The sequence below is a fragment of the Hipposideros armiger genome, unplaced genomic scaffold (assembly GCF_001890085.2).
Source record: "Hipposideros armiger isolate ML-2016 unplaced genomic scaffold, ASM189008v1 scaffold_28, whole genome shotgun sequence".
NCBI classification, from domain to species: domain Eukaryota; kingdom Metazoa; phylum Chordata; class Mammalia; order Chiroptera; family Hipposideridae; genus Hipposideros; species Hipposideros armiger.
Genome location: NW_017731378.1, coordinates 342917 through 364146, shown reverse-complemented (window position 1 = coordinate 364146; position 21230 = coordinate 342917). Strand labels below are relative to the sequence as shown.

At 46.4% G+C, this 21230-nt stretch overlaps 2 protein-coding genes across 4 annotated transcripts in view; both read right to left on the bottom strand.

Moving 5' to 3' along the window:
* Positions 1 to 5349, bottom strand: part of ZFYVE27 (zinc finger FYVE-type containing 27) — a 19785-nt gene extending 14436 nt beyond the window's left edge. For 2 of the 3 annotated variants that reach the window (XM_019636383.1, XM_019636385.1), the window contains exons 1-3: positions 4580 to 4599; positions 3771 to 3968; positions 346 to 416 (exon numbers count right to left, since the gene is read on the bottom strand). In XM_019636383.1, the coding sequence (XP_019491928.1) occupies positions 346 to 416; positions 3771 to 3967 (268 nt within the window). In that variant the 5' untranslated portion in view covers position 3968; positions 4580 to 4599. Of the gene's footprint in view, positions 1 to 345; positions 417 to 3770; positions 3969 to 4579; positions 4600 to 5189 lie in introns of those variants that run through there. The other variant, XM_019636386.1, reaches the window with a different exon arrangement.
* An 11595-nt stretch (positions 5350 to 16944) lies between these two features.
* Positions 16945 to 21025, bottom strand: MARVELD1 (MARVEL domain containing 1). The gene is made up of 2 exons (XM_019636387.1): positions 18853 to 21025; positions 16945 to 17843 (listed from the first exon to the last, which is right to left on the bottom strand). Exon 1 carries the CDS (start codon positions 20852 to 20854, stop codon positions 20333 to 20335), a length of 522 nt encoding a protein of 173 aa, XP_019491932.1. The 5' UTR covers positions 20855 to 21025; the 3' UTR covers positions 16945 to 17843; positions 18853 to 20332.
* Positions 21026 to 21230: the final 205 nt, after the last annotated feature.

The window sequence follows — 21230 nt, the reverse complement described above, 5'->3', positions numbered from 1 at the left end:
GGGGGGGGGGGGGTACTACTGTAATGTATTGGCTGCTTACTCTGTGCCAGGACCTGTGTTAAATGTTATACACAGACTATCTCATTCCGCACAACTACTTTCTGAGGAAAGCACTGTTGTATCTTCCCTTTAGAAATGAGGAAAATTAGGCCCTAGGTCACACTAGCGGCCCAGCCAGGGTTCTAGTCTAGTGTGTCTCTCCAGAGCCTGTGTTCTGACATCAAGCACACAGAGGGAGGTGAGCTCCGGGGCAAGACCAGCGGCTCCCTTCACACAGGGCTGCTGCTCAGAATTCCTCCCCATATTCATTCACAAAAAGCCCAGGCCCATGAAAGCCGTTCTTACCCTCATTCAAAGTGAGGAACAAGATGTTGAGGCCCAGGCAGGTCAGCAAGGAACACAGAGGCGTCTGCCACCTACAACACAGAGAGTCCTGGTCACTCAAGACGGCCGCTCCTCCAGATGGGAAGGGGGGACGAGCCAGCACAGGGGGGTCATCAAAACCAGGAGCAAGAGGAGGAGGCCTGGAGCTCAGGGTGTCAAGAGGAAATGAAAAGTAGGCTTCTCACTTGGACCGGTGACTGTAGAGGAGTTAGTCACACCTTAGTCCCCAGGGTGAGAAACCGGCCTCCTCTCAGAACTAGAAGACCTGTAGAACTTTCTCCAAGAACGAAAAACAATTCATAACATTATCTATTAGGAAACCTAGTAAATACTGTGTTTTGTAAGGTTCTATTCTCTTTAAAAAGTAATGATGACAAACATTCTTCTTTGAAATGTTCCTTTTCTTATTGAGATATAATTTACATATAACATATCCTTGTTCACAATTTCATAAGAACATATATTAACTGCACAAGATTCATCTAACACAGAAATCAGGAGAACAAAACATGAAGGATTCCTTTGACCCATTTGTGACTTTCTCTTTGTATTTCTGCAATTTTGAGAGTTTGTTTTTAACATATGTTCATTCAAAAGGAGAAATATAGTAAAGATTTTATTTTAATATATCAAAAAATGAAGATGAAACCAGGGTGCAGCATTCTCTCAGCAAATGTCTAAGTAAACTGGAACAGATGGAAGCAAACACAGACCCAGCCCCTGCTATTACCAACTAATGGCAAAGCAGAAGCCCCCAACGAGAAGAAAGGCCAGAGACTCGGGTTGCTGAGGTCAAACACTGCTGGCTTAGTCCTTGACAAAAGACATTTAATAGGGAAAAAGGAACTCAGATATAGTAATGAAGCCACTGACACCTACAGTCTAAAGAGCAGTGTCAGTGTATTTAAGGTCAGCCATCGGAGGAGAGACACAAATAGAAAAATAAACAGGTAAGATGCTGGCAAGCAATGTATTCAGAACTTAAATGTATTTTCTTTTGCTCTAATTGGGGTATTTCAGAGTTACGAATGAGGTTAACTAATGTAGGTGCTGCTTTATTTCTTACTAAAAGTTATAGTAAGGGAATAAAATGACCTCTCTCTGCCTTTCTCTTAAAATTCAACACACCCCAACTGTATCGCCCTAATTAGGCCTAGTGGCAGCTACCAGGGTAAAAGCAAATTAAAAGTCAGGTCTCAGGCCAATCTCATTTCAGAAATAAAAGTATCACACAGCGACTGAAGTCACTTTCATTTTAAAGTCTCTTGCCTTCTGCCTTCATTGACACTTTGGACAGGTAGACCCACCTACTGGAGTAGCTGATCCCAGAAGAAAGGAGTCTTTTAAAAATCTACTGCAGCTCTAGGCTTCAGACCTAACAGCCAAAGCTCAGGATTAGGTCCCTCTTCAAAGTCAAATCCTCTTTACTAAGAAAAGAACAATCAAACGCGCGAACTAATCTGACAGCCACTTTCACAGACCAGTGCTCCGTCTCCCGGCGGCACAGAGACCACAAGCTCCTGGGGCTTTTTAGACCCAAGGCTTCTCCTCCATCCAGCTTTAATCAATCCCACCACATCCTCAGATTTCTAATTTCACAAAATGGAAGAACCCTAACACATTAGTGCCAAGAAGCACTAATAGACCAGGGCGGAAAAGGAAGAGGACAGGATATATTTAACTTTTGTGCTTTGCCGCAAAGGGGCAAAACACACATATATATGTACATATATATACACATACATAGATATATACACACATCTGCACTCATACATGTGCATACACAGTGGAAAACACCAGCGAGCACAGCCCCATGCTCCCCAGAGCCCACCCACTCCCCTCGGGAACATCCAAGTTGATTTCAGATAATCAGTTATGGTGGGATTATAAAATGAGCCCCTCCTCATATTATCTCACCATCTCTGCACCAACAGTACAGGGATCTTAGTAGAGAACACTGCTCTGGCACACTGACTAGTTCATCTGTAGGGATAAAGCCCTAAATTAAAGGGGTTCTGGGAAGAATAGGAAAAATTCAGGACCTTGCTCAGAAAGGAAAAAGTAAACCTCCCACTATTTCCATGCTGAGGTAAGAATGAAGACTCACTCACACCCTTAGAGGTTAACCCAATTCCATTCACCTTGCTTCCTACCTGTCTCTTTCAAGCATCTTAGAGGGTTGAAGGCCTGTATGAGAAGCTGATGAAAATAAGAAGGCTCTCCCTACACACGTGTGCCCACACACAATTTTTCATTCAGTTTCAGAAGTTTCAGAAGATTGACCCCTAGAGCCCCATTCGCAGGCTCCAGGTTAAGAATGTTTACTCTGTAGGACAACCAGGTTTTATGTACTCCCACTGAGATGCAACATTAAGAACACATGACCTTTGTTTAAAAAATTTATTTTAATTTTAATCTAATCCAACCTTTAAATGTAACTTCCAGTTTGCACCATGAGGAAGCAACCAGACATATCTAGGTAGGATATTCTCTAGGACAGTCATCTGAGTCTCTTCAGTAAGTCAGTGTCATGAAAGGAAAAACCATTTTAGATTGAAAAAAGACTTAAGGGACATAATAACCACATAGGCTGCAGAGTCCTGGACCAGAAATGGATTTGGCCAAAAAACTGTAAATGACATTCTTGGGACAACTGAGGAAATCTGAATGTGAACTGACTATAGCATGATATCAAGGAATTAATTTTGTTAGGTATGATGTTACTTTGATTATGAAAAAAAGTCCCTATTAAGAGACAAACTTCAGTATTACATTTAGGGATTGGAATGGCCTATATCTGTAATTTAAAATATTTTCACATACAAAATAAAATGAGCTGAAAGGAGAAAAAGAACATTATGGAGGATGACAATCAAAGCAGAATAGGAACAAAAAATGTTGAGAGCCTTTGGTTATCAGACCCACTAAAAAAAAAAAAAAGAAAAAAATATTGAGATCCATAATCCTAAAGGATTAGTGAAAATAGTACCTGCCTATTCATAAGTATTTGTATTTCTTTAACTTATGTTCAAAATTACATCGTAATTTTAATATTATTATGCTAACATTGGGAGAGAAGGAAAAAAGGCCTGCTCTAGATATAGAAGCCGGATGTTCAAGGTTGCTGGCAGTCCTGAGGTATGAGCTTACTCAACCACAAAGACGCCCTGGTGAAAGGCCATATGGTTCCCAGTGCCTGCCTCTCCAGGACTGGGCCTGAGACACACGGTCGGCCTGGAATAAGCCCAGAGGCCGGGTGGACCACCCAGAACTGCTCCTCACTAGGGCAGAAAGGACAGCCCAGCCACTGCCTAAATGGCCAGCACAACTATAAAGCAGGAAGGAAGGAGACCCAGCAGGTCACAGCAACTCTACAAAGTCTGTACCTGAGCAAGTACCGGACACCGTCACCTGCGTCCTTCAGGGGTTCCAGGTAGATCTCTAGCCTCTTGTAGGACAGAACCAAGTTGAAAAGATCAAATGCTGGGGACTTGGTAGGAGCAGGTGGAGACTCCGGGGAAGCCTCAGGCATCACGCTGGGGCTCGCCTCTGCCCCACACCCCTCACGCTCTGATGTCTGCATCCTGTAACCATAATAATTCCTGTCATTTGCATCATACTTCCAATGCCCAATACACTTCTTCTTGCATTATTTCACGTGGTGCCCGAAATAAACCTGTGAGGTAGGCAGGGCTACAGGTGGAATGCCCATTTCACAGAGGAGGAAACTGACATTCAGCAAGGTGAACTGAATTAGTTATAAAACCCTGCTCTTCTGACTCTCCATCTAATGTACTTTTTTCCCACAGACCCATCAAGAGTATAAACAAACGGTAAAGACCAAGCAGACATGGTTGCTAAAGGGAGGTAGCCTGAGGTCTCAAGAGAAATGATAACCTGAAATATTTTCCTCCCACTCTACCTGGTCAATTCCTACTCATCCTTTAGGTATTTGGCTTAAACATCACTCCCTTGCTCTGAGGAGTCTTTGTCAACCCCAGTCTGGACTGGGAGACCCTCCTCAATGCTACCCAAGAATCCTGTACTCACACTAACAGCACTTTGTCACACCAAAGTGAAACTCCCGGCTTAGTTGCCAGTCTGCCCCTCTTAACTTTGCGCTCCACCAGGTCAAGGACTATGTCTTTTATTCACCACTGTTTCTGTACACAGTGGGAGCGTAATAAATACTCACTGAATGAGTGAACGAACTGCGCATCCTCCAGGCCCCCAGTGCTTTCTCCTGCCCCTCCCCATCCTCTAACCCTTCCCTCTCCCTTCTGTTCCCCAAAACTTCCTGGACCTTTCCCTTTTCCGCCCCTTTAACTCCACGGGGCAGTTATGACCTTCTGTAACGCCCTGCTCCCATCTCCATTCTCTGATAACTACAGGAAACGCTCACCCTCTTTCCTAATTTCAAAGTCCTACCCACACGCTAAGCAGGAAACAAGGGGGCGGGAACTTCGGCGCACAACAACATAAACCAGACCCAGGTAATGGACTGCAAGCTAACGGGGATCAGGGGGAAGTGACAAAGGAGCCGCTGGGAGCCCAAAATCCCCGCAGGCCGACCTAGGACGCAAGGACCCAGGGCGGGCGCGAGGGAGGGGAGGATGAAGCAGGCAGGGGCCTGGATCACGACGTCTGCAGTACTGGGAGCCTGACCGGGCCCCGCGGCTCAGACCAGGAAAGGCCACGCCCAAGGTCGCTGGGCCAGCAGGTGGCAGCCCTCGCGGCGTCCAGGGGCCCAACTCCGCACAGTCGGCGGAGACAACGGGATGGGGAGGGGGTGGCACCTAACCTACCCGGTCGCTGGATTGGTTGGGGGAGGGGCGGGGACGGGCAGGGGGCACTGATGGGGTCGCTGGGCCCCGGAGCGTTGCCTCAGGCCCGCCCCACCCCGAGCCTCTTCCCAGAGCCGCTCTGTAAATCCCAGGTCCGAGAACCTCCACAGCCTCCCCCGCCGCGGCCGCTTCCTTGAATGCTCTGCGGCGGCGTGACCGTGACGTCATCGCGCCCGCCCCGCCTCCCGCCCCACTCCCGGGTTTAGCTCCTCCCGCTCTTGCACAGGTAAGCGCGCTTATCAGCACTGCGCATGCGTGCTTTTTCTCTCCTCACCCCCGCCTTGACACCACTGTGCTCCTGTACGACCGCGTTTCTCAAAATCCCGCTGAGCGCTGGTAGCAAACCCTTCGGGACCCTGCCCCTCGCTGCGCCTCCTCACGCTGCAAGATTCCTTCAGAGAATAGTTGGAAAGAAGCTAAACTGAAGAATTTGCATCTGCATCCTCCTCCCCCAAACTTTGGTACTTAACCTCCCTCCTCGGGACTGTGAGCCCACAAAAGGCAGAAACCTGTATGCCCCTTTATGCCTAACATAGAATGTAATTCCGTTTAGTGTTTCCTAAGTAGGTACTGGGTACAGGGGCCTGTGCAAGCGTTTTCCAACTCAATCCATTTCTCACCTTCTTGCTTGGTTAATCGCCCTTAAATCACGCATCTGATGGCTTTGCATTTGTGATAACGCTAACTCTTATTTACTGAGTGTTTACCAGCCGCCAGGCACTGAACTAAGCTCTCTGTAGGCATTATCTTATCTAGTCCTTCTCCAACGACCCTATTAGGGTTATCGCCATTTTACAGATGAGAGATCTGAGACATGTTAAGGAACTTCATCAGTGTCACTCAGCCAGTATGCAACTGGAAGCTTGAACTTCATGTGTCATCTGACTCCTTGCACCCCCAATCATACCACCACCCACGTTAGTCTGCGTTTACTGGCCTTATTCACTGCTACTCCACTTTAGGAGTCTGTTATCTTCAGCCAATTGAACCCCTCCATTGCTTGTGCATTGCTTTGCTTGTGCTGTGAGCTTGGGGAGGAATGCTCTACGCCCACTCCTGCTTTGGTCCAAATCCAACCCATTCGTCTAAGCAGGACTCAAATGTCTGTACCCCTTGCCGGATTGTCCCAGCTGGAAGTAATCATTTTGAAACAGCTAGAATGGAGACAGATAGAGTCCCGCATACAGCAAGCAGTCTCCCCTAATGGGGGGGAGGGGGGGGAGGAAATACGTTCCAAGACCCCCAGTAGGTGCCTGAAACCCCAGCGGATAGTAGCAAACCTTATATATACTGTGTTTTTTCTTAAACATACATACCTACCTATGATAAAGTTTATAAATTAGGCACAGTAAGAGATTAACAACAACTAATAAAATAGAACAATTATAACAATATACTGTAATAAAAGTTATGTGAATGTGGTCTCACTCAAAGTATCTTATTGTACTGTACTCATCTTTTCACTTAAAGGAAGCACTTTGCAGCTTCTCTTTGGCATATCTGAATTGCCAGCATCACTATTCTTGCACTTTGGGGCCATTATTAGGTAAAATAAGGGTTTCTTGAACACAAGCACTGTGCTACCCTAACAGTTGGTCTGATAACCAAGATGGCCAGTTACATACAACATGAATACACTGGACAATGGGATGATTCACTTCCCTGGCAGGATGGAGCAAAGCAGCACAAAATTTCATCACACTACTAGCACAGAATTTAAAACTTATGAATTGTTTATTTCTGGAATTTTCCATTTAATATTTTTGGACAGTGATTGAACACGGGTAAGTGAAACAGCAGAAAGGAAAATCGCAGATAAATGAGAACTACTGTATACCACTAACTATATTCAGAAATCCCCCTAATTCAGAATGGGCTTGGCTTTGTGGCTGGCCCAGGCTTGTCTGCTGGACTCTGCCTCTTCTCTTTAGGGTGCGTCTAGAGGAAGTATAGAAAGAAGAGCCTATGGCCATACCACCCTGAACATACCCAATCTCGTCTAGTATCAGAAGCTAAGCAGGGTTGGGCCTGGTTAGTACTTGGATGGGAGAAAGAAGAAATTTTTGTTCTTCAATAGCTTAATAACCTGACACTCCACCATCAATAATTTACTCCAAAGGTAAATTTCAGTTTCTTTGCAATCCCTCCTCCTTGGGTCTGCCTGGATCACTGGCCTCAGGCTGGTTGTGGGTAATAGTATTATTGGTTCTCTCTTCTGGCAACTATGGATTTGAGGGATATTATTCAAAAACTCTTAGACATTATTTGGGGGAATCACTGGAGGATACAAGAAGCCTCTGAAGACCAGAAAGGGACAACAGTTATGGCCAACATCAATGAACAAAGGCTTCCCCAGGTAATTAGAGACTGGTCAGCTGGACTCCTGGACTCCTTCTGAGGTCTGACTCGGATTTTTTGTAATCAAGTTCTCCTAGTTCTTTCTTTCCCTTCTCCAGCATTCTGAGTCTTCATTCTTCTTCTCAAATCCTGGTGCCACTGTTTTCCCCTGGATGGCAGATAGGTAGAAGAAACTAAGGGAGAAAATAAAATAGTGAAAGAGGATAATATCTTAACTCAACATATTTCAGAGGTTAGTTTTTGCATCTATAAGCGAGGGTATGTATGGCCCACATAATTGACTTCTGAACCTCACTGCGGCCTTATTACAGGGAAATGCTGGGTAGAACAAGCTAGAAACAGGAGAGGGAAAATTGAATGTCTAAGCATGCCTTCCTCCACCAGATGGCTCCCTCGTCCACTCTTGCACAGACCTTGTGGTTCCTGGCTGCAGTCTCTATGCCACCATTTCCGCAGCACAGGCATACATACCATTGCATGTCCCTTTATTGCACTTCACTAATATTGTGTTTTTTACAAATTGAAAGCAAGGCCCTCTACCAGCAAAAAGATTATGACTTGCTTTATTGCAGGGGTCTGGAACCAAACCCAAAATATCTCCAAGGTATGCCTGTATACTAGATCTTTTCATGCTTTTCGCTGTATTAGTTTTCATGCTTCTAGCTGTAGAAGTCATCGCTTGCTGTGTAACTATTTCAAAGCTTAGTGGCTTAAAACAATAAATATATATGATCTCACATTGGTTTTTGGTTTTGGGATAGTTTTGGTGAGGAAATCACGAGTGGTTTGGTGGGCAGTTTTGGCTCGGGGCTTTCATGCAGTTGCAGTCAGATGTTGGCCAGGGCTGCCCTCTTCTGAAGGCTTGATGGAGCAGGATTGGCTTCCATGATGGCTTCCTCACATGGTAGACAAGTTGATGTTGATACTCTAATGCTGACAGGCTGGCAGGAGGTTTCACTTCCTCTTCACTTAGGACTCCCCTGAAGGCATCTTGAGTGTCCTTATGACATGGTGGCTGACTTCCCCTAGAGCAAGAGATCCAAGAGGGTGCAAGGCAGGAAACCACAGGTCTTATGATATAGCCTCAGAAGTCACACCTGTCATTTTCACAATACCCTATTGATTTTATGGGTCAGAACCACTCAGCATCCCGATGCATAATGAGAAGCTTATGCAAGAGCATGACTACCAGGAGGTAAGAATAAGTGGAGCCATCCTGGAAGCTATCTTGGATGCTGGCTATTACGTGCTGCTCTGTCAGCTTAGAATACCCTTCCCCCTCCACTTCACCTCCTCCCACACACCTTCTAATATCCAACTTAAATGTCAGGTCCTTTGCGAAGTCTACCTCAAATAATTTGTCGCTTCCTCGTTCCAACTCTATTAAGCACCTATCACCTTGCATTTTAATCTGTCTCTTGAATGTGAGAGTTTGTCTTCATTACTCTGAGTTCCTGAGAGCAGAGAGACTGAGACTTAACATCTTGGCAGCCCCCGTTTCTGCAAATCATAGAGCCTTGGCATAGAAAATACTCAGTGAATGCTTGTTTTAAAATAAATGAATAAAACAAAATAACAAGCGCTGGTGAGGATGGGGAGAAACTGGACCCCTTGTGCACAGTTGGTGGGAATGTAAATGATGCAGCCTCTATGAAAAACAATATGGCAGTTCCCCAAAAAATTAAACATATTAATTAAAAATAAACATTACCGGATGATCTAGCAATGCCACTTCTGGGTATATACTCAAAAGACTTGAAAGCAGAGTCTCGAACAGATATTTGCACACCCATGTTCATGACAGCATTATTCACAATAGTCAAAAGGAGAAAGCAACCCAAGTTTCCATTAATGGATGAATAGATAAATAAAATGTGGTATGAACATACAATGGACTCTTATTCGCCTTAAAAAGTAAGGAAATTCTGACACATGCTACAACATCAATGAAACTTGAGGACATTAATTTAAGTGAAGGGCCAGTCGAGTGGCTCAGTTGGTTAAGAGCTTGCGCAAGAGTGTGAGCTCTGAGCAACAGGGTTGCTGGTTTGATTCCCGTCCCGAGAGCCACTGAGCTGCCAACAGGTGGCAGGATGGCTCAGCTAAAAAAAAAAAAAAAAAAAAGTCAGTGAAATAAGCCAGTCACATAGAAAAACAAATATTGTATGATTTCACTTATATGAGGTACCTAAAGTGCTGAAATTATAGAGACAGAAAGTTGAATAGTAGTTGCCAGGGGCTGGAGGGAGGGGGAATGGAGAGTTAATGTTTAATGGGTACAGAGTTTCAGTTTTGCAAGACGAGAAGAGTTCTGGAGGTAGATGATGGTGATGGTTGCACAACAATATAAACATACTTAACACCAGTGGACTGTGTGCTTAAAAAATGGGTAAGATGGTAACTTTTGCCAAAATTAAAAAAATGTTTTAATGATGGATAAACAAAGTGTGATATATCCATTCACTGGAATATTATTCACCATAAAAAGAAATAAAGTATTGATACATGCTACAACATGGATGAACTTTGAAAACAAAGTTTGCAATGTAAAATATACCACCACAAAAGGCCACATACTGTATGATTCCATTTATATGAAATGTCCAGAATAGACAAATCCGTAGAGACAGAAAGTGTATTAGTGGTTGCCAGCGACTGGGGAAAGGGAATAACTGAGAGTGGCTGCTAACAGGTACAGAGGTTCTTTGTGGGTTGATGGAAATGTTCTGAAATTGGCTAGTGGTGATTAATTGCACAACTTTGTGAATATACTAAAACCACTGAATTCCACTCTTTAAAACTAAGAATTTTTATGTTATGTTGTGTGAAATTTTATGTTATATGAATTATGTTTCAATTTTTTAAATGAATGATTAATGAAAGAAGTATATGACTGGTATGTATTTTTAGATTCTCTTTAACATTTGAATTTTCTCTAGTATTTAAACTAATATTTGAGTATAGATTGGGATGAATAGCTCACTGCCATTGCCCTGAAAAGTGTTCAGTAAATACATCTCTATGTTCTTGTACCTGGGAAAGAAGTACTCATGAGTAATGAGTTTTCCAGCTGTGAGACAGTGAGTTGTCAGACAAACAGTAAGGAAATGAATGCCTGCAGTTCATTCTTACTCAACAGCTCTTGGCAGCCATGAAAACAACCATTCATCAAACATGGGTGCAAAAAAAAAGTCTTGCAAAGCAAGGCCATGAAAAACCTCAGCAATAAAACCTTGTGGCCTCCCATGAAAGAGAGTTAACTGTCCACCAAAAAGTCCTGTTCCCCCTTCCATGGTTTAGAGTTGTAGCTGGGCAGCAGATACCTGGCCAGAGACTACATGTCCCAGCTCCCTTGCATATAGATTAGATCATATGAATCCCCAAAGGAAGTGAGTGAAAATGATGCCACTCTAGAACAAGCCATTAAAAGTCAGAAATCTACTCCTCTTTTCCTTCTCCCAAATGTCAGCTCAATACAGAGGGTACAGCTGGGCTACAAAGTGGAAGGATCCTGAGTTCCTGAATCATCACAGGATGGAAAGCCTTCCACTAACCTGGAAGATCCACAATGAACAGTTATGTGTGGAACAAGTAGATTTGTATATGAACAACAAATAGACTTTTATTATATTAAGATACTGAAATGTTGGGGTGTATTTGTTACAGCAGCTAAACATCAATATTCACTCATTCCACAGAACGATGATTTATTATGTGTCTTTCATAGGAATATAGAGATGAATAACCTGGGATTCTTTCCTCAAAAAGTTCTAATTCTAAATTGGAGAACTAGATGGGAGAACTAATGGGAGAGAAAACTTGAATAAGTATGCCATCAATGGAAAGGCAGTAGGCAGGGCAAAACACCTGAATAGACCAATTACTATTAAAGAAATGGAAATAACTAACAAAAAACTTCCTAAAAAGTATCAGACCCAGATCTACTTTGAAGAAAAATTTTATCAAACCCATCAATAAAATGATATAGTTAAACTATTTCAAAAAATAGAACAAGATAGAAAACTTACCATTTTATTTTGTGAGTCCAGAATTACCATCCCTGTAACAAATGCCAGATAAGAGCACACATGCGCTCTCACACACAGAAACATCATCTGGAATATAGTCAATTTAAAAGCAATGAAAAGAATACACCTACCACACAACTGAGCCATTCCACTGCGAGGTATTTACCCAAGAGAAACAAAGGCATGAGTCCACACAAAGACTTGTACATAAATGTTCACAGCAGCTTTATTTGCAATAACCAAACACTTGAAACAACACAAATGTCCATCAACAGGTGAATAAACAAATCATAGTATATCCAAGAAATAGAATAATACTCAGTGATGAAAATGAATGAATGATTGTTACCACAATATCATGAATGGATCTCAAAATATCTGAGTGAAAGAAGCCATCCCCCAACCCCCTGAAAAAGAAAGTACATACTGTCCATTCAATTTATATAAACTAATATATAGTCACAAGAAGCAAATCAGTGGTTGCCTGGGTTGAGGAGATGAGAGAAAGAAAAAAAGAGATTACAAAGGGACACAAGGAAGCTTTGGGACATTATAGGCATGTTCACTGTGTTAATTATGGTGATGGTTTCACAAGTGTATACATATGTCAAAACTTATCAAAGTGTACATTTAAACTATGTGCAGTTTAGCATATACCAACTGTACCCTAATAACTGTTTTTTTTAAAAGGACTATCTAGGCAACCACTTCAGCTCGCTGAGACCCCTCTACAAAATGCAGTTAGTATCTGCACTGTTTATCTGTTCTTATGAGGATGAGACAAAATAATGAATGTAAAAATATTTTGCAAACTGTGAATATAAGATGTAGGGACATTGTTTAATCTTCATTACTATTAGCACCATTATCAATAATAATATCATTATTATCAACAATATCACAGTCACTACAAAATGACTGCATCGCCTTGACCTTCTGGCACTCTATGTTATGATCACTGAGGTAGTTCATCAATGTAACTTAAAAGAAAAAATAAACCCAGCAAGTTCACTAGTTCCTAGGGATGGCCAGGAGGAGAAGGCAACAAACTGATAAATACAACAGGGTTTACCAGGGAAGTGAGAAAAGATATGTTGTGAAATGCCCAGATATGCAACAGCGAGGGAAACCAAACACACAACTGCTCCTGTAAACGCCCTCTGTGCCTGGACAAATTTTGATTTGAATGCTATCGTGGAAGATTCTGCAAACACATAATGAGGGGAATCTGTGAACTACTGACACCAGAGAAGTCATGGTCAGTTCATCTCTCCAGGTGGACTGGAACCCCAGGAAACAAGATGAGAATAGTGAGTCATCCCCAGCTGAAAGGAGGCAGACCTGCCTGGAGCACAAAGGCCCAGTCGGGGGACTGCAAAAAGGAAGGCAAAGGACCCCGGATTCTGTAAAGAAGAAGGTCCCGACCTGCAGGTAGGCAACAATGATTGTTAATACTTCTGGGCCATCTTTTCAAGAAAGCTCAAATCTGGACGCAGGAAAGAACAATCGAGGGGTCACTCCAAGGCGTATGAAATTGTTCTTCCTCAGGTCGGGGGGAGCCAGGGTGGAGGCAGGGAGAAAGGAATGAACATTTATGAGCACTTACTACGGCTTAGGCACAGCATTTTTACAAACATTATCTTATGAAGTCCTCCCAACAGCGTTGCACTGCTAAGAGCTGAGCTGCAATGACTAATTGGCAGACACTCTTCTCTGTGTGCATGATCTCATTAAGCCCTTTCAACAGCCCAGTGAGGTAGGTACTGGTATTATCTCCATTTAGTAAGTGATGAAGGGGAGACGCAAACAGCTTCAGTAAATTGCCTAAGACCAGACAACTAGTACGAGATTAGACTCATCTCTGACGTCACAGGCTGAGCTCACCTAAAAAATTAGAGCCAGTCATGCTAACTACCTAGAGGACACAGGAGACAGCACAGAATATAGGACAAAATTGAGACAGGCAGGGAGGTTCGGTATTGAAAAGTTCGGGGTCAGGTCAGGGGACCATACCTAAGGCGCAGAGCCTTGAGAAGGAGAAGGGCTGGGTAGTGGGGTAGTTGTACATGTCCTTCTAACATCTGGCAGACAGAGAGACAGTCTCCAGGGACCAGGACAGTGAGCTCAGCACAGTGAGCTGATTAAACCTAAAGGTAACTATCCAACTTCGTCGTAAACTGGGAAGAAAGAAGCTGACATAATCCCTATTTATATAGTCTTTCCTTCCTACCTTCGCTCAAGATATAACGATTGTAGCCAAGCATGACTCTGGGTGAAGTCTTTGGACGGTTGGGAGAAAGTCTGTCTGCTGGAAAACCCTCAGGAACAGCATGTCATGGTAGCCCAGACCTGAGTTTAAATCTTGTTTCTGTCACTCAGTCAGGTGCCCTAGGAAATCAGCTTACCCTTCCAAGCCTGTCTCCATGTCTGTTAAGTGGGGGTATTTAATACTTCGTGGCCTTTTAAGGACGTTATAGAAGGTATTCATCATGTTCTTGGCTCACTGTAGACACTTCATGGAGTTAGTTCCCTTTCTCCTCTCCTCCCAAACACGACTCAAGTGCTTTATGACTGGTGTGCCAGAGCGCCCCCTTCAGGATTCCTGGAAATAGCAGCAAGGAGAACCTGCATCCGATGGAGGGTAATAAATACAGGTATTCAGCGGTTCTCAACCTGTGGGTCATGACCCCTTTGAGGGTCGAACGACCCTTTCACAGGGGTCGCCTAAGACCATCAGAAAACAAAAAGATATTTACATTACGGTTCATAACAGTAGCAAAATTACAGTTATAGAGTAGCCACGAAAATAATTTTATGGTTGGGGGTCACCACAACATGAGGAACTGTATTAAGGGGTCGCGGCATTAGGAAGGTTGAGAACCGCTGAGCTAGAGGGACTGCCTCTGGGAGCTTGCCCTCACTTCAGTGCTAAGAAAGGAACGTCACAGCCTTGCTGCCTGCAAGATCCCAAATAGCCACCCAGTTCAAAGAAAGGGTATGGAACAGGGAGGGCAAAGGGTCTTTCAAATTAGGAGCCTGCCTGGAATTTCCACCAGCTGATGCTGTTGGAGTAGCATCCTGCTGGCTATGCCCAGGTGCTCTCCTTAGATTCTGGCCAACTTCCCAGCATACCCTTCCTTAGCCCCACTGGGCCCAAAGAATCTCAGGCCCTCCTCACCTCTTTCCAGCTGCCCCCACTAACCCTAGTCCCAGGCGGTCCTCTCCTCAAAACTGGCTGCAATGTGGACACAGTTGCCCCAGTACTCCTTCCCTTCCTTGTCACTCTTGGTTGTGTGGGCATAGAAAGAGCACACACCTGGTTGAGCCACTTCATCTCCTAAGCCTCTATTGCCTCACCCATAAAACGCCCCCTACCCCCACCCCCTTTAAGAGTTTCACTATGATATCTACAGGAAGCAGCCAAGGAAGTAACAAAGTTAACCAGTGTGAGAAAGTTAGAAAGGTTCCGGAAAGACCACCAAATTCTTGCAGTCCCTGACTATTCATATGAACATTGAGAAAGGGTTAAATTATATTTACTGAACATATAGAACTATACATTTAATTTTAAAGAGCAAGTTGCAGAAGAATCTGAATGTATATACGTATATGTGTGTGTGCGCGCATCCATGCACGTTGGATTAGTTATGAAAACTAAGGAAGGGGAGTTAACAGTTAACAATGGTTTCTCTCTAGGGCATGACATTAGGATGATTGAAGGAGAGACTCCTCTTTTTACTTTGTACACTTCTGAACAGTTTGATTTTTTTAGTGGATACATATTGCTATTATATTTTAATGGCTATACAGTGGTATTTATTTTACACATAACTACTGTAACAAACAAAATGATAAAAATATAAATAAACAGTGCTAACCAGACCTTTCTCTTTTATATCCCTGCCCTTTCCTTTTATCCCTGAAAATGTTAGTGGTTTAGCTCTCCTTTCTCACCACAACCACCCCACCCCCTCCTTAGAAAAGCAGGAAAATAAACATAAATGAGCAAATCTCTCCGGATTCCCCAGACTCAAATGGGCTCAGTCATGTTTTTGAGCAGGAGTGTCTTTATTTCAAAGTGCTCCCCAGCATTAAATCGAAAATGTCAGATTAGACCATTTTTGAACACCCGCTCCCCAGGTGGGAAAACCAAACTCCACCTAAACTTTAGAGCCTGCCAGAGGACCACAGGGGATTAGCAACTGGCTGCCGAGGGTAGTGAAAGAATATCTACCTTCCAGTCCTTCCGGTCACTGCCTGAGTGACGGTGGATAAGGCCCTTGTCTCTGGGGCTATTGAATGGGTGTCAGTGCCAAACTGAGACTGTTGACGAGACCAAATAAGGTAATGCAAGCAGTAGCACATTTTCAATTGCTAAATTCTTTACTGAACTAAAGTAGGGCAGGGGCTGACTAGCTTTTTACATAAAGGTAGGTCACTTTTCATTTTGTAGGAAATTCATGAGTAGACTCAGAGAGAAGGGAGTAAGGGAGGGTCCTTGGCAGCTAGTGGCATTTTTCCACCACCCTGGAAATCCAAACCATGAAGAAGGCGCGGACACGCACATGTGTGTGCATGTGTGTTACATGTTGGGGCGGGTGCTTTGAAAGACAGTGGGTGTGGAGCACATACAGCATCGGAGCTGTTGCCTGGAGCTGTGGTTCTAACTGGGTTTTGAGATCTGTCAGTAGAATCCTATATCCAGGCAGAATTCAGGCCCAGAGCACAGGAGGGAAGAGCCAACAAGGAAGCCTGTTAACCGCCCTCCCACCCGTTCCAGGGCACCTTAGTCAGCAAGCTGTGGCTAGAATCAGGGGATAAGCCAGGTGGGGTGTGTCCAGGAGCCAACACCAGAGCAGGCACAATGGTCTGCAGGAAAAGAACCAGAGCCTGGGATCCAGGAGACCCCACTCCACCTCTACTCAGCTGTGACATTAGGCAAGTTGCCACCTCACCATAGGGTTCATTTCCCCTTCTGTAATATGATGGGGTTGGACGAGAACAGGACCCTTCTGGCTCCATGAGCATGGTCATTCTGCGCCTGCCCATCGGCAATGAAGCTTCCCAAACAGAGGGCCCACTGAAAGCTGGGAAGTCTCTCTGGAATTCCCTCTGCACAGGTAGGTTTATTTTTTACCCCCTCTGGTTCCTGTGTCCTGCCCTAAATGCACTGGAAATCCGTGAACTCATTTTTCTTTCCCTTCCAGAAGAAAATGGGGAAGCCAGGGAGGCAGACAACAAGGCCGTGTGGCATAATGAGAAGATGGAGAGAGGTGCGGGGACCTGCAACAGAAGGTTACTGCAAGGGCCAGAAGACACGGACACCAAGATCAGACAAACCAAACTTTATTCCGAAAAGCAGGTTAGTAATCACCACTAAACTACTAAATGAGGCACTTGGGTCCCCTCTCCCTACCAGCCCTCAGCCCTCTCACTCCCACCCTTTTGGCCTTTGTAGTACGCTGGAAAAAATCACTCCTGGGTCTGCAAGTGGTCCCAGACTTTGGACTGGGAGCAACCCACAGTGGTCTCAGGCAAGATTGAGTCCTGGAGTCCAGAGAGGCCAATGAGACTGACTCCAGTATCCAAAAGTTCCGGGCCAGGTCAGGTGGCCAGTCCCATGGCACTGGGCCTCAAGGGCGATGAGGGGATGGTTGTGGGGGCCATGTTACATGTCCTTCTTCCATCCGGAAAAGCAGCTGAAGGCCAAGCGGAAGGCACATCTAGAAAAGCCAGTGAGCACTGGAATGTTTCAGGCACATCTGGATGGATAAGTTACCATGAAGGCCAAGGAGACATCTGCTCCTGAGCAAGGTCACCTGGCCACAGACAGAGCACCATGGGCTGGGGCGCAAAGAAGACATCCTCAGGGGCCTGGATCTGAGCTGAGGATGCAGCTTAGATAATGGTCTAAGAAAAGAGAAAAGGAACAAAAAGCTGGAGCCAAATCCCATTGTTTAGTGTACAGAGGCACACGGCTCAGTTCCAGGTGTTTGGAATCTTGTGCCCAAATCTTAGCACGAGGAGAATCAGGATTTCTCTTGTGTTAAGGCAAAATGAATCTTCACCCATCTTGGCTATGCCATTGGATGGTGTTGATAGGAAACGGCTGGGCAGAGGTCGTTCCCTCTCCCCATTCCGAAACCCTATGCTGGCCCAGGTCAGAATGGTGTTGCTCATCCGAAGAAGCAGGCCCTGGGAATCTCCACAGCCTCAGCAACATGGAAACCTGCAATAGGAGAACCAGAGTCACTGGGTTTCCGAGGCACTCCCAAGATTCCCAGCAAAGCCCACCACCAGGCTGTGGCTGGCACAAGGGGTGGGAGCTGAGAGACCAGTTACCCTGCCTGGAGTATGGCAGCAGCATGCCAGCCTGAGATACTGAAGGGCTCAGTGTTCTGGGATTTCCCAGAGGAGAGAAAACACCAAAGATTACTATAATTTTAATCAGTACAGAGTTTAGTTTTGCAAGATGAAAAGTTCTGCAGATGGATGGTGGTGATGGTTGCACAGCAATGTGAATGTACTTAATGCCACTGAACTAACTGTACACTCAAAAATAGTTAATTTTATGTTATGTATATTTTACCACTATTTTAAAAAAATTTAAATAACCATGCTAACAGTATCTAACATGTATTGACCCTACTATATATAGTATAGCCTGGTCCTGAAGAGGCCAAACTGCCAGGGTTCAAATCCTAGCTCTGCCCTTCACCAGCTGGGAGACTCTGAGCAAGTGACTCAACCTCTCTGTGACTCATTTTCCTCATATGGAATATGGGAATAATAATAGAACCTACCTCAATAGGGTTGTTGAGAGGATGGAATGAATACATCTAAGTGCTCTGAGCAGGACCAGGCACAGAGAGGGCTAGATAATTGCTATGGTGACTATGTAAAAACGTACATTAAGTGCCTCTCACCCCCACCCAGATCTTCATAGCTACAACAGAGAAACCTAACACGTCTTCACCTAAGCCTTGAAAACATGCTCACAAAGACACATTCTGGCCTCCCCTATGCTAGTTTCCAATCCAGAGAGGGGTGAATTTTTTCAAAGAGCAGACCTTTCAAGGATTTAGCAAAAAGGCTGAATTGTCACAACTCTTTGGACATTGTGATTGTCACACCTCCAAGTTGCTCTCTGAATACAAACCCTCTAATTCCTAGAAAAGGAGGAGCACTGTTTTTTATTCAAAAGCCTATGACCCCTCCAAAAAAACCACGTTTCTTACCTTACGGAGGCTGGGCCAGCTGTTCATCCCAGCTCCAGAAAGCTTTCTTCTTTCTTTGGTAAGTGTGACCTCTTACAGGTGACGTTCCTTTGACTTGGGAAGCCATACTGAATAACCTTGGCTTCGTTTCCCAAACAATGTAAAGGAATGTTCAAAGCCACCAGTACCCAGGCCTCTCCGCCTGGCAGGGGCAGCTGTTTTTCCTCAAAGGCTGGGCCCCCCCTCTGCTAAAGTCCCTGGGAAAGAGAGAGGGCACCCCAAATCTTCAAACAGACCACAGCCGATGGGTTGGGCCCTTTAGGAAGGCATGAGAACCAGGACAGCACAGGGCTGCCAGGAACCTCAAGGTGACAAAAACTGAACCAGGCCCAGAGGCAGTAAACACTTATTACTCTTGTCTTCTTTTACAGCAGGACTTCTCAGAGCCTTTGATATGCTAGTGACTCCCCAAAAAGGGGAGATAGCACCTTTGACAAACCCATTTGGCCTGGAAACCCACTTTTCCAGGGTAACTCTGAGCCAGGAAGCCTGGGAACACCCACTGCTTTAATGTAAACAGCGCTGGATTGGGAGGGGTTCTAAATCTCATTCTAGCTGTTTTTATGAGCAAATTCTAGGGCTCCATCTGTAATAAGCAAGAGTGGGGCTCACCCTAACATTCCGTGGTGGTCGTGTGGGATCTCTAATGCAAAAAGATACTGGAAGGTGTAAGTAGAGCTGAAGCCTGTGAGAGGAAGGCTGGGAAGGCAAGGCCTGGGAAGCCAGTGTGATTTTGGGCCTGGTCTCCATGAACCGTGAGGGCAAAGGCGGAACAGGCAGAGGCAAGAGTACAACGCGTGGGCCCTTGTCATCCATCTTGGCCCTTGGAGATGGGCCCCGTCCAAAGACATCAAAGCACCGAGGGATGGGTCAGGAAGGAGTCCTCAAAATGCCCTCACAATCCCAAACTAAAACCAAACTCGTCGGCTCATCCCGGGGACCAGTGGAGGCCTGTCCCCAGCTCCGCCCGCGGCTGCGTGCCTGCTTTTTACAGCACTCGAGGCTGGAAGAGGGGCCTGGGTAAGTGGGTGCTCTTCCCACCGCGGGGCGGCAGGGAGGGGGCAGGGGCGCAGCCAGAAGACTGATTCCAATTTGGGAGCCTCCCCCGGATCTACGCGGCGCCTGTCCACGTCTCTCTCTCTCTGCAGGGAAGAGAAAAGGAACCGCGAGGTGTCGCCTCCGAGAGGCCCGTCTGAGAGTGCGCGTCCGCCCCTCGGAGGGTAGCCCTGTCCGGGTCCCTGGAGACAGCGCATCCGGCGCAGCGGTCCGGACTCTGGGCGGTGGCTCCGCAGTCGGACGGGAACTGCGTGTCGGGGTGCTTGGGTGCGGGCGGTGCGGGAATGCAGGGCAAGGGAGGGTGCCAGGGCGTACGGTCGCGGGACGGCAGGAAGGGCTGGGGCGCAGATCTCCGCAGGGTCCCCCGGCCCGCGGCGCGGCGGCCTCACGCCACGTCCTGCTCGCCCTGGTAGCGGCGACAGCAGCCATAAAGCGCTGAGAGCAGGTAGAGGCCGAGGCAGAGGCCGCCGCAGACGGCGGCCGCCAGGAAGGCGTGATAGGCGCAAGACATCTGGTAATCCTTGAGGTTGCAGTAGCTGTGTCTCTGCGTCTGGTCAATCATGATGGCTGTCGCGGCACCGTACAGCGCTGCCGCCAGTAGGTCGTGCGCCACGTTGACCACGAGCCAGCGCGAGCCCAGAACGGGCACCAGCTCGTGCTTGCCCAGCAGTGTGAGGAAGTAGATGCCCAGGGTCAGCAGCCAGAAGAGCACCGACACGAAGAGCGCGAAGTGCACGGGGCCCTGGTACCTGCTGGTGGCGATGGTGATCCAGAAGGCGGCGCCAGCCAGCAGCTGCAGCACCCGCAGCACGCCCAGCGGGCCGCGCAAGAAGGCCCTCTGCAGGCGCACCGCACCGCGGGCCGCGCGCGCCTGGGGCGGCGGCTGGCGCGGGGGCGGCGGAAGCATGGCCCCCGGGCGCGGTGGCGGCGGCGGCGGCGCCCCGAGTAGCGGAATGGCGACGCCTTACTCGTGGGGGCGGCCCGGCCAACGTTCCCGCTGCGCCCGCCGCGGTCTCCTCTCTCCTTCCTAGTCCTTCGCTCTTCCTCTCCCCTGCTCCCCACCCTTCCTCCCCTCTCTCCTCCCCCGAACCTTTCTCTCTCCTCTCCACTCCTCCTACCCGCCCTTTCCCTTCCCCTCCTGGGTCTCCACCCCCGCTAGCTCCTCCCGGCTTCCTGCCATCTCTCTTTCGGCTTCGCTCACCACCCTGGCGCCCCTCTTTCCCGTCGGCGCCAGACTCCCAACTCGCATTCCTGACTCCTCAGGGCAGGGCGGAGGGCATCCG

What these genes read in the sequence shown, in the direction of transcription:
- MARVELD1 (XM_019636387.1), bottom strand. Translation starts at nt 20,854, where the DNA reads ATGCTTCCGCCGCCCCCGCGCCAGCCGCCGCCCCAGGCGCGCGCGGCC.